Source organism: Schistocerca cancellata, chromosome 2 (assembly GCF_023864275.1).
Source record: "Schistocerca cancellata isolate TAMUIC-IGC-003103 chromosome 2, iqSchCanc2.1, whole genome shotgun sequence".
Taxonomy (NCBI): Eukaryota; Metazoa; Arthropoda; class Insecta; order Orthoptera; family Acrididae; genus Schistocerca; species Schistocerca cancellata.
Genome location: NC_064627.1, coordinates 649852689 through 649871882, shown reverse-complemented (window position 1 = coordinate 649871882; position 19194 = coordinate 649852689). Strand labels below are relative to the sequence as shown.

The 19194-nt window shown below is 40.6% G+C and overlaps 1 protein-coding gene across 1 annotated transcript in view; it reads right to left on the bottom strand.

Annotated features, from left to right (window-relative positions):
* The window catches only part of LOC126157305 (E3 ubiquitin-protein ligase lubel), a 441950-nt gene that overhangs the window by 28487 nt on the left and 394269 nt on the right, over positions 1-19194 (bottom strand). Inside the window, exon 21 of the mRNA XM_049916367.1 lies at positions 8336-8502. Coding sequence (XP_049772324.1) covers positions 8336-8502 — 167 coding nt within the window. The remainder of the gene's footprint in view (positions 1-8335; positions 8503-19194) is intronic.

Sequence of the window (19194 nt, the reverse complement as noted above, 5' to 3'; positions counted from 1 at the left end):
TGAACAGTGCGTCATTGGCAGAAATGCATAACGCAGGTCTTGGCTGCTGAAAACTGAAAGCCATGCACTACAGCCCGAGACTGCGCCTTGCGGATAGTGCCCTGAAGCTGATGTTCAGCAGGCAGAAGTCGTCAGCATACAGGGAAGCGGAGACAGAATTTCCCACCGCTGCAGCGAGCCCGTTTATTGCAATTAGAAACAGGACAGATCCCTGTGGTACCCCATTCTCCTGGACTTGGGAGGAACTATGGGAGGCCGCGACTTGCACGCGGAAGGTACGATACGGCAGGAAATTTCGGATAAAGATTGGCAGAGGGCCCCGAAGACCCCATCCATGAAGCGTAGAAAGGATGTCATGACGCCATGTCGTATTGTACGCCTTCCGCATGTCGAAAAAGACAGCAACCAGGTGCTGACAGTGGGTAAAGGCAGCATGGATGGCCGAATCCAGGCTCACCAGATTGTCGGCAGCGGAGCGGCCTTTACGGAACCCACCCTGAGACGGAGCCAGAAGGCCCCAAGACTCCAGTACCCAATTCAGCCACCGGCTCACCATCCGTTCAAGCAACTTGCAAAGAACGTTGGTGAGGCTAATGGGATGGTAGCTGTCCACCTCCAAAGGGTTCTTGCCTGGTTTCAGAATGTGGATAACAATACTTTCCCGCCATTGCGACGGAAACTCGCCCCTCACCCAAATACGGTTGTAAAGGTTGAGGAGCCATCGCTGGCAGTCCACCAAAAGGTGTTTCAGCATCTGACAGTGGATGCTATCTGGCCCAAGAGCGGTATCAGGACAAGCAGCGAGGGCACTGTGAAATTCCCACTCACTGAATGGAACATTGTAGGATTCAGGATGGTGGGTGCGAAAAGAAAGGCGCCAACGTTCCATCCACTCTTTAATGGAGCGGAAGGCCAGTGGGTAATTGGAAGAAGTGGAACTCAGAGCAAAATGCTCTGCCAAGCTGTTGGCAATTTCGTCAGAGTCTGTACAAACTGCTCCATTCAGTGAGAGTGCAGGGACGCTGACAGGGGTCCGATAGCCATAGAGGCGTCGGATCTTGGCCCAGACCTGCGATGGAGAGACATGGAGGCCAATGGTGGACACATACTGCTCCAAGCACTCCTGCTTGCATTGGCAGATAAGGCAGCGGGCCCGTGCACGCAGCCGTTTGAAGGTGATGAGGTGTTCAATGGAGGGATGCCGCTTGTGACACTGTAGCGCCCGCTGGTGATCTTTAATCACCTCAGAGATCTCAGGCGACCACCAAGGCACAGCCCTCCTCCGAGGGGACCCAGAAGAATGTGGAATGGAAGATTCTGTGGCAGTAACAATGCCGGTGGTGACTGAGTGAACCACCGCATCCATGGTATCATGAGAGAGAGGCTCAACAGCGGCAGTGGAGGAGAACAAGTCCCAGTCAGCCTTATTCATAGCCCATCTGCTAGGGCGCCCAGAAGAGTGACGCTGTGGCAGTGACAGAAAGATCGGAAAGTGGTCACTACCACACAGGTCGTCATGCACTCTCCATTGGACAGACGGTAACAGGCTAGGGCTGCAGATCGAAAGGTCGATGGCGGAGTACGTGCCATGCGCCATGCTGAAGTGAGTGACGGCACCATAATTTATAATGGAAAGATCAAGCTGTGCCAATAAATGCTCAATTTTGGCGCTTCGACCTGTTGCCACTGACCCACCCCACAGAGGATTATGGGCATTGAAGTCGCCCAGTAACAAGAAAGGTGGCGGCAATTGGGCTATCAGCCCAGCCATCACATGCTGTGGGACATCACCATCTGGTGGAAGGTAAAGACTGCAGACGGTAACAGCCTGTGGCGTCCACACCCAAACAGCGACAGCCTCTAAAGGTGTTTGTAGAGGGACAGATTCGCTGTGCAGAGAGTGAAGGACATAGAGGCAGATGCCACCAGACACCCTTTCATAAGCTGCCCGGTTCTTATAATAACCCCGATAGCCATGGAGGGGGGGGGGGGGGGGGGGGGGGTTCGCATTGCTGGAAACCAAGTTTCCTGAAGAGCAAGGCAGAAGAAAGGGTGAAGGCTGATAAGTTGTTGGAGCTCAGCTAGATGGTGGAAGAAACCGCTGCAGTTCCACTGGAGGATGATATTGTCCATGGCTGAGAAAGCTGTGAAGGGACTGGGAAGGCAATTTACACTGCTTGTTCACTCGCTGCTACTGATTCAGTACTCATGCGAGTGACATCCATGGTGTCTGAGGGACCGGCGAGATCCAGGTATTCAGCAGACGCCAGAATCTCGACCTCGTCCTCAGACGCTGAGCTTGTAGGAAGCGGTGGGACGGGTGCCACTGCAATGTCGGGATTCTTGGGTACCTTTTTCCTTTTCGGCTTATCTCGCTGTGCCTTTGGTGGTTCAGTCTGGGAGGGCTTCACGGGGTCAGTCTCAGGGACGGACAACGACCGTGAGGCCCTACGACCAGGGATCGGTGGGTGTTTGAGCCACTTGCGGGTGTCCACTTGTGTACCGGTCAGAACTTGCGAAGGGAGATCCCCAAGGGACCCCTTCCTGACGAGAGGAGCCGAAGAAGTCTTACGCTTCTCCGGCTGGGAAGGGGGAACTGATGCCCCCGATAGTTGGGAGGGGGGGGGGGGGGCGTTGCTCCTGAAGTAGATGGAGCAGGAGCAACCTGCCCCCCGACATCAAGGGGGCAGGTGTGGTCCTTCGACTCTGAGAGCTGACTAGAGCTGATGGAACTGTAGCAGGAGTGACTATTGTGGCATAAGAAGATGTCATACGCACTGGATGAAGCCGATCATATTTCCGCTTAACCTCAGTGTACGTCAGTCGGTCCAGGGTCTTCATTTCCATTATTTTCCTTTCCTTCTGCAGAATCAGACAGTCTGGCAAGCAAAGTGGATGGTGCTCTCCACAGCTGACACAGATGGGAGGCGGGGCACAGGGAGTATCAGGATGGGATGGTCGACCACAATCGCAACATACGAGGGTGGAAGAGCACAGCGTGAAGACATATGGCCGAACTTCCAACACTTGAAGCACCGCATCGGGGGAGGGATATATGGCTTGACATCACAATGGTACACCACCACCTTGACCTTCTCAGGTAATGTGTCACCCTCGAAGGCCAAGATGAAGGCACCGGTGGCAACTTGATGATCCCTCGGACCCCGGTGGACACGCCGGATGAAATGGACACCTCGTCGCTCTAAGTTGGCGCGCAGCTCGTCATCGGACTGTAAAAGGAGATCCCTGTGGAAAATAATGCCCAGGACCATATTCAAACTTTTATGGGGCATGATAGTAACGGAGACATCCCCCAACTTATTACAAGCAAGCAAGGCCCGCGACTGGGTAGAGGATGCCGTTTTTATCAATACCGAACCGGGTCGCATTTTGGACAAGCCCTCCACCTCCCCAAACTTGTCCTCTAAATGCTCTACAAAGAACTGAGGCTTCACGGATATAAAGGACTCCCCATCAGCTCTGGTACAGACGAGATACCTGGGCGAATACGTCTCACTTTCATTCATTGCCTTTCGTTCCTCCCATGGTGTGGCCAGGGAGGGGAATGATTTGGGGTCACAAACGTTACCTTTAAAATGAGCCCTCGAACGCTTAGAGACTGCTGGTGGCTGGCCACCAGCAAGAGAAGATGTGCCACGCTTCATTGCGTGTCATCCACCCTGATGCCACCTACTCCGACCAAGGGCCCTCCCCACGGGCGCCACCCAGCCACAGCAAAGGCGCCACCTGGCAGGATGGCCATTGCCGGGAGTCCCGATGCCCCAGGGAGATGGGCATCTACTCCTTGGCATATGTGGGGAGTTAACAGCGCAGGCACCAGTAGAGCGATCCCTGTATTGTCAGGGGGGTACAACCAACAGGGTACATGGCAGCCCCACCACAACGGACTGGCTACCGAGCTGGATTTTAGGTGACATGTCATCCATGTTTTTCATCCGTGAAGAAACTGGCACTGCTCATCGCACGGCAGAAAGGGCACGCAGGAATGGATCCATGCCCAAGAGATGGAGAGCGGGCAGGACTGCAATGCAACGACGAATAAGCTGCCAAAAGTTCTCAACGCAAGATGGACACAATGCACCAAGTAAGGCGCCCTTCCTCAATCGGCTTGCTCTTTGGAAAAATTTTGAGATATGGAGGTCAAACCCAACAGGGGACCATCACATAAGGCCAAAACGTTTGAGACTCCTTTTAGTCGCCTCTTACGACAGGCAGGAATACCGCGGGCCTGTTCTTACCCCCAGACCCACAGGGGGAGGGTGTCGAAATATCCATGTACATCACAAGGGCAAAGATGGAAGTGCACAACCCAGAACACACTGCAGCGGATGTGGCCGGAAGCTCGATGTAAGTCCAACTCCATGACAATATTAGGTGTGCCAGATCTTAGGGCAAGATTGATTTAAGATGCACCACGTAAGGTGTCCCTCCCCAAATGGTACACACTAATGGAAAATTTGGAAAGGTAGTGGTCAAACCCCGTAGGGGACCATCACAATAAAGGCCGAAACAGTTGAGACTTCTTTTAGTCGCCTCTTACAACAGGCAGAAATACTGCGGGCCTATTCTTACCCCAAACTCACAGGGGGAAGGAAGGTGGGGGAAGGAATTATAGAGTAGAATATATTTACAGTTTTGTTCTCTTCAGTCACTAATGAGCCCATAGTAACTATTCACCAAAGTTAAAATAGATTATCAATATCTTTAGCGTATCAAAAAGTATCTAGAGTCAAATAGGTGCCTCACTCTGCACATGGGACTTGAAGAGGTGCTACCTGGGGACAACATATGTCAGCTGTTTGTTCAACCAGAGACACTCTGAGGTTCCAGTTGAAATGGGTGAAAAACTCTGCTTCTGGAAAGACTGTTTTGCAATCAGCATTAATCAACATTGGTGCTCCTCAAGGTAGCATCTCATGATCAATACTGGCCAGTCACCATATACTTCAATGAGTTTTCAGAAATTCTATTTGTTGATTAAAGCTATATCATAATCAGAAATAAAATACCAGGACATCTGGCAGATATAGAAAAGGAAACTCTCAAGTTGGTCAGCTTATAATAAACTAATATAGAACATTAAGGAAACAAACAGCAGGAATTTCTATTTAAAGGAGGAAAATAATCATGTGACATTACTTGTAGACTATAAGCTGCAGACTGTATAACAGATGCAAAATTTTCTACAATGAATATTGACTGCCATCTGAAGTGGATGAAATAAATCAGATGGTAATGTGGCAGTTTAGGAATTAAATTAGGAAATGAGACATTAAAAGTAATAAGCAAGCTTTTCCATTTGTGCAGCGTAACTGATGATGATAGAACCAAAACAAATATAAAATGCATACTGGCAGTAGCAGGAACAGATTTTCTGAAAATGATAAAATGTTAACAGCTAACATAAATGTAAGTGAAGTTTTTTCTGGAAGTATTTGTCTGGTGTGTAGCATTGTATTGGGTGGGTAGAGTTAGTAAATCTATTTGATAAGGAGATACTGAAATGAATGGAGGACGAAAGAGTTCCTTGGTACAACTTAACAAAAGAAGTGGTAGGTTAATAGGACACAACCTGAGACACCAAGAGCAGTTAATTTGGGAATGAAGGGTAAGGGGGGGGGGGGGGGGGGAGAAGGGCAAAAATTATAGCTTGAGACTAAAGCCTGACAACAATAAACAGCTTCCAGTGCATGAAGGATGCAGTAGTAGAGATAAAAAGACTTGTACAGGATAGAGTTACTAGGAGGTATGCATCAAACCAGTCGATGAACTGGAGACCACACCACCTCAAGTGAAATGAAAAAAGAGATATTATTATGTCAGCAGCACATTATGGCCTCAGAGTTCTGTCATCAATTCACAAGAAAGAGTGATGTGTAATTACATGCTATTCCCATAGTCACTCAAAGAGGACCATAAGGATAACAGCCAAAAGTAATACCAGAGCTCACTCAAAAAAGTATGTTTAATTAAGCAGGGAGTGTAACTGCACCAACTGATTACGCATGCCAGTCTGTTATGTGCAGTAAGAAGAAAAATTATAAATTATTAGAACAGCAGCAGCATTCATAATTGCGGAACAAGAGCCAGGCACAAATTACATTTACTGAGAATAAATAAATGAAAATTGGAAAATATCATTTTCTACAAGGGACTGAAGTGTGCTTGATAAATTACTCAAGGAGATTATACAGTGACATAGACAACTGATATACAGATATTTAAAAATTCCATTGAAGCTCACCTCTCAAATAAAACTTATTAAACAGTCAAGAAATATTTAGAGAACATAGAGAAGAGATTGGCAGGAAGGTAACACAAATTAATAATAAACAGCTTTCTACCATATGCAGTCACAATATAGTTCATTGTAATGAAAAATCATATGTTCAGAGTGAGTGAGTGAGAGAGAGAGAGAGAGAGAGAGAGAGAGAGAGAGAGAGAGAGAGAGAGTGAGAGAGACAGGTGCAACTACTGTTAGTGCTTTATTCAGTGTAAGATTTCTTTAAAATGAGCTGAGATGAGACAAGAGGCAGTACTGAAACCATGTCTTGTGTAACAAAATGTGCTGATTGGCCAGCAAGTAAAAGTAGTATGCCAACAACACTTCATAAAGAAAGTTATACTTATGCAGAAATAACACAAACATAGGGAAGAGGTGCTACAAAGACAGGCGAGAGAAAAGACTGTAAGCAGTATGAAGATACTGGGTTAACTGGAACTGTTCCAAGAACTGACTGAAAACCAGTATTAATGGATCAAGACTTTTGTGGAACTGCCATCTTTGTGAACAAGATTATCAGTGTGCCGCAAATGATGTAAATGGAAGACTTTAGGGCTTGAAGTTTCTGATTGAATGGTCAGACAAAACATTTGTGAAAATAATTGTGAGCAGGGACTCATATGAACACAATGCAGAGGCAGAAATGTATGCTATGGGCTTTAGCAGACAGGGAGTGGCTGCAAGAAGACTGGAGTAGAGGCATTTGGGGTGACAAGACTAAAATCAGCATCTTTGGAAACAGTGGAATTAAGTTCATTTGTTGTCAACCATGTGAAGATTTGTTGCCTGACTACAGCACTGCAACTATGAAGCCTCCCATTAGTGTCAAGGTGTAGGCCTGAGGCCAAGACATGGCTTTGAGTGTCTGAAAGTGTACAGGGCAACGTTAATGCCAGAAAGTACCAAGTAGTATTGAAACTGCTGCCCTCTACCCATGATTTGTTTCAAGGTTAACAACAATCAGTGCGGTCTTTCAGCAAGACAGTGTGCCATGTAACATGACTATAATCATTATTAAATGGTTTTCTGACCTTTTCATTAGTGCGCTGACATGCCTGACAACAGTTCCAACATCGGTCCAATTGAGAACTTGCGATTAAGGCTGAAAATTATGTTTTCATGCCAGAATCCCAGTAACAAGAGGAAGCTGCTAGAGGGCATCATCATCAGCTCATAATTGAGAGCAATCAAACCAAGAGATCTCCAACATTTGATAGACTCAATGCCATACAGAATTAACACAGTGATTAAATCAAAAGGATGTCCCATAAAATACTGAGAGACATAGCAATAACATTTGTACGAAATAATATACAACTTGCTGAAATTGTTGGGATGTGATTATTTTGTTTGATTTTTAATTAAATTTTTATATTTAAACTCAACATTTTCGAACAGCAGTCATTAGGGTATGTTTCCTGAAAATTTGTGATAAATTATAAAGAATATTTCAACTAAAATGAACTCATTATAATGTTTAATGAATCTCTACAACGTGTCCAGAATTAATGCCACTTCAGTAATATTGCAGTGTTTGTTGTCCTTGAAATCATTGCTTAACTTGTTTATAAATACATGTATACAGAAAAACAATGTACAAAACATACAGATCCTTTGTCAGCTAAACGTGTCAGTAATAATATGGTTCTTAATATGTATGAATTCATTAATTGTTTTCATTGTTCAGCACTTTTATTAGGGTGGGGTGTCAAATACTACTGTGAAATGATTTCTGGATGAATAAACCAATTAAAAAGGAACGATGGTCTGATGAAACCTCAACAAATGATATTTTCTGAAAGAAAGAAAGAGAAAAGTCCATAAGTGATTTTTTTGGTGTGTGTGTGTGTGTGTGTGTGTGTGTGTGTGTGTGTGTGTGTGTGTGTGTGTGTGTGTGCGAGTGTGCACACACACACACATGTGCTAAGAAAAAGAAAATCTTGTTGGTGTTTAGTAATTTAAGAACACAGTTCACATAACGTGCATAGAGTGCAAAAAAATGATTGCATAACATCAAGGTTTTGTGCTTACCTGCACAATCCTGCCTGTCCTTCTGAAACATCTCCATTGCAGATAGTGTCAATAAGTCCTCCTGGTGTTTCTTTCTGTAGTTGAACAAGGCACTTAAGGGCTGTATTGTCTTTCATTTGCTCTTTGACGACATCAGGAACTTCTGTATCAAATGCCAAGTTGTGCTCCTGTCAACATAAATTGCCTGTAAAGTTTAGAAGTTTCCATGCGTTCTTCATGTTAAGATGTATTATAAAATGCACAGCAGATTATTGTAATACCTAGTAAATGTCAATTCAGATTAGTTTAAAATTAGGAAGACAGATTTCTACCTTAACATTTAAATGTGCATAGTGAGGCCTTTTATCAGAACAAAATTAATAAAGTTGTAGTCTACAGCACATACACCTGTTCAGTATGAAAAATTTGTAAGTGAAATTTCTCAGTGTTATATGATTTGCACCTCCCCATTTAGTGGGATACATTATGCACTGCTTCACCAGTGACAATTCACAATATTGGCATCTTGCATGTGTATTATGGCTTAATCTACCAAGATATCAGTTGCTTTTAATTATTCGGCTGTCTGTGCAACAATTTATTTCAGGTTGTTTCTCACTGTTCTATGCCTAAATACATACTCTGCAACCTACTGTGCAATGCATGGGAAAGGGAACATTGTACTAATATTAGCCACTTCATGTTCTGTTCCAGCTAAGTATAGAATGAGAGAGAAATGACCATCTGTGTGACTCCATGTATGAGTTTAGATCGATTTACTCTTCTCACTATCCCTAAATAGTAGAACTGTTCCACAGTCAACATCAAATACTGGCTGTCTGTAAATGCTTTTGTAAACATAATATTGCCTTTAAACCAACATTTTCTGTTTAAGTAGGGCTGTTATGCTTTTGTATTGGCTGTACCAGTTGTTTTTAAACTTTTTGGTCCCTTGGCTGCCTTCACCCAAACATAAACGTCTGTGGTTCCTTTCGCACTTGACTTCTGACTCAGAGTAGGATGAAGAATCTTTAGTTTTTAAAAAATAAATAAAATTGGTTATTTCTGTATTAACCATTGACATAACACATTTTAATAAATTTGTAATGTTATTACATATTATTCTGGGAACAAAATTAATGGGAAGGACTACCTGCATCTTCATCATCAGTTCTTTAGACTTCAGCACAAGACTGAAAACTGTGACATTTTTTTCTCCACATTCATTCATGCTCTATATATCATGTTGGTGACTGCCAATGCTGACAAATCTACGACACATAAATAGGATGTTTCAAAAGAAATTAAAACTCAAAGCGGCTTGTTGTCTCCTGCTTCACCAAGTTCCAAAACTCAAGCAGTGATGAGGAAACAAATTTCAGTTTCAATGTGAAGTCTCAAGAAATAGCAATAAATTGATCTTGTTCTTCTGTGGTATGTGTCGATGGAAGTTCTGTACCAAAAAGATCTTTGATCCAATAGTGTTGATCAGCTTCTTCTGGAAAGCACTTCAGAAAGTATTTCAGTTAAATGAGCCACAAACACAGAATTCAGTTCTTCATTCAACTGAAAGTTATTGTCTCCTAAAATTGAGTGAAGAGTTGGGAAAAAGTAATTTATATCTTTATCATCCAATCTGCAGCTCGTGGTCTAGTGGCTAGCATTGCTGTCTCTGGATCACGGGATCCTGGATTCAATTCCCAGCCAGGTTGGGGATTTTCTCTGCCTGGGGACTGAGCGTTTGTGTTATCATCACCATCATCATCATCATCATCATCCTTCACAGTGGCTCAATTGGACTGTGTAAAAATTGCACTGTGTAAAAATTGGACTGTGTAAAAATTGGACTGTGTAAAAATTGGACTGTGTAAAAATTGGACTGTGTAAAAATTGGACTGTGTAGAAACTGGACTGTGTAAAAATTGGGATTTTGTATGGGTGCTGATGAGCGTGCAGTTGAGTGCCCCATAAACCAAATGTCATCATTTATCATCCAACTTTTATCCCACAACAGTAGTTTCCTTCTGAAGGCTGAAATTTTGTCTAACAACTGTAGAATGTTTGTCTAATTACTTTGAAGGGCATACATTCAATGAACTGAATTTTTCACGATATGCCAGCTTCATAACCAAGTCACTGTTTACAAACTTACTGAAACTAAAATATTTCTCTGGAACAAGGTACTAATAAAGTTCATTCTTGAGTTGATACATCAGTTGCTTGGTAGCTGATTCACCTAACACCTACAATGTCCAGAGCAGCTAGTAAAATAAGTTCTTCCTGTGATGTGATGTTTCTTGTTCTTTGCTAAATGGAAGGCATTTTCTAAGATGAGACAGACTTTGTAGGAATCCAACTTGTTTAGTAGAAGTTTATTTTTTTGTTTTGTCATTTGTTTTAACTTGTGGGCAACATATTCTCATAGTTCTTTTTATGAGACTATCATGATTCAGCTCCAAATTTATTTTATTAGGAAGCATGCTTTCAGTAGCTATGACATAAATGACACATTGTGGTTATTCTTCATTCCCAACATTATTACATGTAAAACCAGACCAGGGAGCCGTGTTGTGCAGTTTGAAAACCTTGTGGTTGTACCACTCTGTTAGAATCCTGGCAGTGCATCTTTGAATTCCTATTGTGTCTTATGTCAGGCTACTTTATTATCACTCCCAAAATTGGAGCAGCACTCTATAATAGGTCATACTATGGCACTGTTAATGGTTTCCTTAACATATATACTTTCCCAGAAACCCACATCATCCATGTTCCTTTCCTAGTATTGGTTTCATGTGTTTATTGTATTTTATATCATCTGTTAGTGCTACTACTTGCAGGTATTTAAACAGTGTTTTCTACTGATGATATAATCAAATATTATCATGTTCTTTCACTTATTTAGGGGCATAAACTTGGATTCATCAAAATTTAAAGACAGATGATGTTTTGTGCACGATGTTGACATCTTGTCCAAAGTATTCCGTATTTTCTTACAGTCAATGAGCAACTCTACTTCCCTGTAGCCAAAAACATTGTTAGCAATCAATCTGTGGATGTTGCTGACAGTATCTCATAAATCATGTATACATTTTGAGAACATCAGTGAACCCATTATACTTACTTTCATTTCTGCCACACATTTACCATCCAATAAAGAATTGCATTGTTTGCTTCAACAAACACAATCTGATATTTGAAAAACAAAATTAATTTATAAAATATAAATCAACTAGTGTAGCAGTTGCTCAGATGACTGAAGAGGCCATAAGTGGTACTAAGAACAGGGAACATGTTGTAGGTATATACTTAGACCTTGACAAAACTTTTGACTGTGTGAACATTATTATCCTGTTAGATAATCTGTGGGACACTGACATAAGAGGCACTGCTTATGGCCTAATAAATTCCTGCATGAGTAGCCAAAAACAGTTTTGCTGTTTAAAACTGCAAGTGGTGTTCACAGATCTCTAGTAAGATAGATTATGTAATAGTCAACAAAACTGTAAAAGACAGTGTTAACTTTTAAAGTGTTGATTTTCATGACTCAGATCACTATTGTCAGGTTTTAGAATATTCAAGGTTTGCTGTACCAACAGCAACTAAGATAACTGAGAAGAAGCAGATCCTGAATAGCACCAACATCAGCACCTTCAAAGCTAAATTAGCAGAGGAGAAATGGGACACTATTTACCAAACGAAAGGGTCAGAAAACAAATGGCAAAAATTTTATACGACAGTGCTGAAGCATTTTGACTGCTGCTGCCCTCTCAAAAAAATAACCAAGGTACAAACAAACTCTTATCTTGAAAGTAATACTAGGCTAAAACTTACGCCTAGGCTGATTAAGTTAAGGCAGAATATATATGATCTTGACTGTTTATATAAGGAAACAAAGCTACATATATTTAAGGAAAAGTACAATCAAGCCAAAACAACTTTTAAGACAGACCTTTTACACTTGAGGAAACAGATAAACAATGATACAATAGAGCATTCAGCCAACATAGGTCCTGGAGACTAAGCAATAAACATCATAAAGCCACCAGGAAGGGACAAAGTGAGCCAGTTAGCATTAGACACAAGGGCCATCTAGTGAAAGATCCAAATGAAGTAGGTAATTTATTCAATAGGCATTTTATCTCTCATTTTGACCCACCAGCCCCTATAATAGATCTACAGGCTGGCACACTAAATGATCTCACAGATGGTATACAGCTCGAATTTATGGAGGTGAATCAACAGGAAAAATTTAACACAATACAAAAGCTAAAGAATAAGCATTCATCTCAATGGGGTGGTATCTCATGGGTGGTGTTAAAGAAATGTGCCAATGAAATTACTAAACCCCTTACCTATCTTATCAACTGTAGTATTAATGAAAACATATACCCAAATGCCTTAAAAATAAGTAATTCAGCCAATAAATAAGAAGGGAAGTAAAAAAGAAGTTTCAAATTATAGACCGATATCACTAATCCCTAAATACAGTAAAATGTTTAAGACAGTTATCCTATCACAACTCACATCATTTTTCTCAAGACACAAAATGCTTGCCGAATCGTAGCATGGGTTTAGGAAAGACTTAAGCATGGCCACTGCTGTTACCAGTTTCTTCCATGAAGTATATAGCAGCATAGGATGGGCTATGCACACAGCTGGAATATTCCTTGACCTGAGCAAAGCTTTTGACTCAGTAGACCATGAGCTTCTCTTAAAAAACTGTGGGCGTACAATATGAGAGATGCATCAATGAAACTTCTATCTACCTATTTGGTGAATCGAAAACAATGTACCAAACGTACACATTAAATTGACAATAAGATCTTAACCTTTAAATCCACAAGTGAAACAGTGACATAGGGAGTCCCTCAAGGCTCAATTCTTGGACTTTTCCTCTTTTTAGCATATATTAACGATGTTGTACACCCCATTAACTCGTATGTTGTAAAATGTGCTGATGACACCTCAAATTTATTTCATGGTAAGGTAGTGAGTAACTGAAATTTTCAGCAAGTAATGGGATACTAGAATTAAGTTCATATTTCCATGATTAAAGGTCAATGTAAATAAAGCCCAGATGCTAATATTTACAACTGGCAGCTCACACCACTCATACATAAATGAGATATGTGGCATTGTGGCAGAGGAAGGAAACAAGTGTAAATTTCTAGGAGTCCATCTGCAGTCAAACCTCTGGTGGATTAGCCACATTAATACTGTATCAAAACTAAAAGAATTCTTAATTGAAAAGTGTCTCTATTCACTCAACAAATTTTAAATGGTTAAGTTTAAGAACTGTAAAATAATGTATAAAAAATAATTGGCTGTATTAATATGTGTAATATGTAAAGTATTTTGACAAGCATCAATTTAGTGTTTAATTACTACCTGTAAGGCTAAGATCTAAAAGTATTTTATGTCTGTAAATGTACTTGACATTTGCAAAAGCCATCATATTGATGACACCACCCAAGAAAATCTAAATAAATAAACATTTATTATGGAACTCAACAATAGTAGACCCAGTTATGAAAATAAAATGTACGTAGATGGTGAGAGGGTAAAAAAAGCATTTAGTGTAAAATTCATTGGTTTAACCATTCAAAGTAACCTGAAATGAGACATACATTTTGACACTCTAGCATAAGTTCTTCAAACTCATGTGTTCCCCTGGAGGCAACCATATGGCCACAGGCACAGGAGAGCAGGAGATGGTTTGCAGGCAGGGACGGTCAAGCAGCCGCCACATGTGCAGAACACATGCAATATGGCCATCTGGTAGGTAGTCTACAGTACCAGCACCTGTCTACAAGTGCGGCACCCTTGCCCAATGGAGCAGCATTTGAGCAGCCTACTCAATCATGTAAGTTGTCTAAGAATATACTTGCAATCAATATTATTAGTAAGATATTCAAAGATACTGTTGTCCTAAAGACTGCAACCATGCTTTATTTTCCTCCCCTGTCATGTGGAATAGAAATGTTGGGGGAAGGCAACAACCAAATGAAATCTAATAAGCCCTGATTATTCAAAAATGAATTATAAGAATCACCTGTGGAGCTAAATATAAGGAATAATGCCATGGCCTATGTCCAAACACTGGTGTGCTAAACATAGTAAACATGTATATTCTACAACCTATATTGCTTTTAAAAAAGCTGCATCCCACAATATATTCTCATTTGAATCAGTACAGTACTAGAAATAAAGAAACATTTTACATTAGCAGCCACAAAACAGTCCTCTATGAAAACAGTATGCAATATGCAGGATTAAAATTAGGCAATGCACTGCCCAGTATGGTTACAACTCTTTCCACAGTGAAGCTCAAATTTCTGTTTAAGATATACCTTTTCCAAAACCCTTTAATAATTAGAAGAATAACATTGTAATGTGCAGAGCAAGAATTGTTTTGAAAATATATGTTATAGCAGCAAGCCATTTATTTGTAATCTTACATATGTTAATGAGTGTCATCTTCAGAAGAATTTATTATTGTGTTGTGTATAAATAATTGTAACATTCACTGTTTTTGTTCATATGAAATGAACCACTAGAAGTTAAATAAAGTATTATTATTATTGTTCTTTCTTTTCTCAGACATTATGTCTGGTCAAAAATGGAAAGTGACATGGACCTTGATCAAGCGTGACTTCCTTTTAACTGTACGGTATATGTTATATTGCATTTAGGAACTTTCGGGTGATTGAACATGTATCAATAATTACGGATTTCTGTAGTTGTATATATAAGTTTCGATGTAGCTGTATTGCTTTGATGTATTGGTGGATATTGTGTGGTATGACTCCTGTAGTTGATAGTATAATTGGTATAATGTCAACTTTATCCTGATGCTACATGTCCTTGACTTCCTCAGCCAGTTGGATGTATTTTTCAATTTTTTCTCCTGTTTTCTTTTGTATATTTGTTGTATTGGGTATGGATATTTCGATTAGTTGTGTTAATTTCTTCTTTTTATTGGTGAGTATGATGTCAGGTTTGTTATGTGGTGTTGTTTTATCTGTTATAATGGATCTGTTCCAGTATAATTTGTATTCATCATTCTCCAGTACATTTTGTGGTGCATACTTGTATGTGGGAACGTGTTGTTTTATAAGTTTATGTTTTAAGGCAAGCTGTTGTATTTTTGCTACATTGTCGTGTCTTCTGGGGTATTCTGTATTTGCTAGTATTGTACATCTGCTTGTGATGTGATCTACTGTTTCTATTTGTTGTTTGCAAATTATTATCATTATTATTATTATTTCTTTCCTTTATCAGATATTATTATTATTATTATTATTATTATTATTATTATTATTATTATATTGTTATAATATTTGCTCTTTTCATTCATTACCACTCATGCAGCACTTGTAAAACAGAAGCAAAACATTTTGAAATACATCTTGAATGTTAAAAACGTTACTGACAAAGAAAGGACATTTTAGTTGGAAATATTTTCCTTTGTTAATGATTATGAAATAATAGAAAGAGTAAAGAATTACTATAACAGAAAAGTCTAAAAGTCACAAAGAAAGAAATATAGTACCCATAATCTGATTGCAGGAATATCATTCAAATGTATTACCGTATACTTCTCACTGAAAATTCTTACAGTTTGATGCTCAGTGTTATGATGGAAAAAGTTGTTGTAAAAGAAATTATAATGATCATGTGTCCACTTTTAAATAGATGTAGAGCTACACCTTCCTGTAATTGGCAATGCAGCATTTATGCACCCACATGATTGGAACAGACAAATGACTTGATCTAGAAAACTGAGTACTATCTCAAGTTTTACTTTTGTCAGCTGACACTTTCTCCTCTAACATATTTGTTTAGACACACACACACACACACACACACACACACACACACACACACACACACACACACACACACACACACACACACCTCTGCACACATTTTCACTCCTGTAATCATTCTGACCTCAATCTCTAGTAATCCACTGTCCCCACACCCTCCACCCAAGAGTTTCCTCTTCCTCTGTCCCATCAGTCCTATCCAAATTCATATCCTAATGTCACCTTCAGCATGTACTGCTCCCCACTGGCTTCAACAATTGTGTATCATATGCCTAGCCCATGCACCTGTCACACCCCCCCCCCCCCCTCCCTCATTCTTAGATGGTGAACCAGCTGCCTCCTGCACAGCCACAAGCCACCCACCTCCAAACCCCTCCCTGCCTCCCACCTCTCCCCCCTCTACCCAACACATCCCCCACTGCACCATTATATTCCACCAGCAGTTGTTGTTGTTGTTGTGGTCTTCAGTCCTGAGACTGGTTTGATGCAGCTCTCCATGCTAATCTATCCTGTGCAAGCTCCTTCATCTCCCAGTACCTACTCCAACCTACATCCTTCTGAATCTGCTTAGTGTATTCATCTCTTGGTCTCCCTCTATGATTTTTACCCTCCACGCTGCTCTCCAATGCTAAATTTGTGATCCCTTGATGTCTCAGGACATGTCCTACCAACCAATCCCTTCTTCTAGTCAAGTTGTGCCACAAATTTCTCTTCTCCCCTATCCCAATCAATACCTCCTCATTAGTTACGTAATCTACCCACCTAATCTTCAACATTCTTCTGTAGCACCACATTTTGAAAGCTTCTATTCTCTTCTTGTCCAAACTATTTACTGTCCATGTTTCACTTCCATACATGGCTACACTCCATACAAATACTTTCAGAAATGTCTTCCTGACACTTAAATCTATACTCAATGTTAACAAATTTCTCTTCTTCAGAAACGCTTTCCTTGCCATTGCCAGTCTACATTTTATATCCTCTCTACTTTGACCATCATCAATTATTTTGCTCCCCAATAGCAAAACTCCTTTACTACTTTAAGTGTCTCATTTCCTAATCTAATTCCCGCAGCATCACCCGACTTAATTCGACTACATTCCATTATCCTCATTTTGCTTTTGTTGATGTTCATCTTATATCCTCCTTTCAAGACACTGTCCATTCCATTCAACTGCTCTTCCAAGTCCTTTGCTGTCTCTGACAGAATTACAATGTCATCTGCGAAACTCAAAGTTTTTATTTCTTCTCCCTGGATTTTAATACCTACTCCAAACTTTTCTTTTGTTTCCTTTACTGCTTGCTCAAGATACAGATTGAATAACATTGGGGAGAGGCTACAAACTTGTCTCACTCCCTTCCCAACCACTGCTTCCCTTTCATGTCCCTCGACTCTTATAACTGCCACCTGGTTTCTGTACAAATTGTAAATAGCCTTTCGCTCCCTGTATTTTACCCCTGCCACCTTTAGAATTTGAGTATTCCAGTCAACATTGTCAAAAGCTTACTCTAAGTCTACAAATGCTAGAAATGTAGGTTTGCCTTTCCTTAATCTTTCTTCTAATATAAGTCGTAAGGTCAGTATTGCCTCACGGGTTCCAACATTTCTACAGAATCCAAACTGACCTTCCCCGAGGTTGGCTTCTACCAGTTTTTCCATTCGTCTGTAAAGAATTCGCATTAGTATTTTGCAGCTGTGACTTATTAAACTGATAGTTCGGTAATTTTCACATCTGTCAACACCTGCTTTCTTTGGGATTGGAATTATTATATTCTTCTTGAAGTCTGAGGGTATTTCGCCTGTCTCATACATCTTGCTCAACAGATGGTAGAGTTTTGTCAGGACTGGCTCTCCCAAGGCTGTCAGTAGTTCTAATGGAATGTTGTCTACTCCCGGGGCCTTGTTTCGACTCAGGTCTTTCAGTGCTCTGTCAAACTCTTCACGCAGTATCGTATCTCCCATTTCATCTTCATCTACATCCTCTTCCATTTCCATAATATTGTCCTCAAGTACATCGCCCTTGTATAGACCCTCTATATACTCCTTCCACCTTTCTGCTTTCCCCTCTTTGCTTAGAACTGGGTTTCCATCTGAGCTCTTGATATTCATACAAGTGGTTCTCTTTTCTCCAAAGGTCTCTTTAATTTTCCTGTAGGCTGTATCTATCTTACCCCTAGTGAGATAAGCCTCTACATCCTTACATTTGTCCTCTAGCCATACCTGCTTAGCCATTTTGCACTTCCTGTCGATCTCATTTTTGAGACATTTGTATTCCTTTTTGCATGCTTCATTTACTGCATTTTTATATTTTCTCCTTTCATCAAAAAAATTCAATATTTATCCTGTTACCCAAGGATTTCTGCTAGCCCTCATCTTTTTACCTACTTGATCCTCTGCTGCCTTCACTACTTCATACCTCAGAGCTACCCATTCGTCTTCTACTGTATTTCTTTCCCCCATTCCTGTCAATTGTTCCCTTATGCTGTCCCTGAAACTGTGTACAACCTCTGGTTTAGTCAGTTTATCCAGGTCCCATCCCCTTAAGTTGCCACATATTTGCAATTTCTTCAGTTTTAATCTACAGTTTATAACCAATAGATTGTGGTCAGAGTCCACATCTGCTCCTGGAAATGTCCTACAATTTAAAACCTGGTTCCTAAATCTCTGTCTTACCATTATATAATCTACCTGATACCTTTTAGTATCTCCAGGATTGTTCCATGTATACAACTTTCTTTTATGATTCTTGATTCAAGTGTTAGCTATGATTAAGTTATACTCTGTGCAAAATTCTAACAGACGGCTTCCTCTTTCATTTCTTAGCCCCAATCCATATTCACCTACTATGTTTCCTTCTCTCCCTTTTCCTACTGTCAAATTCCAGTCACCCATGACCATTAAATTTTCATCTCCCTTCACTACCTGAATAATTTCTTTTATCTCATCATACATTTCTTCAATTTCTTCGTTATCTGCAGAGCTAGTTGGCATATAAACTTGTACTACTGTAGTAAGCATGGGCTTCATGTCTATCTTGGCCACTATAATAC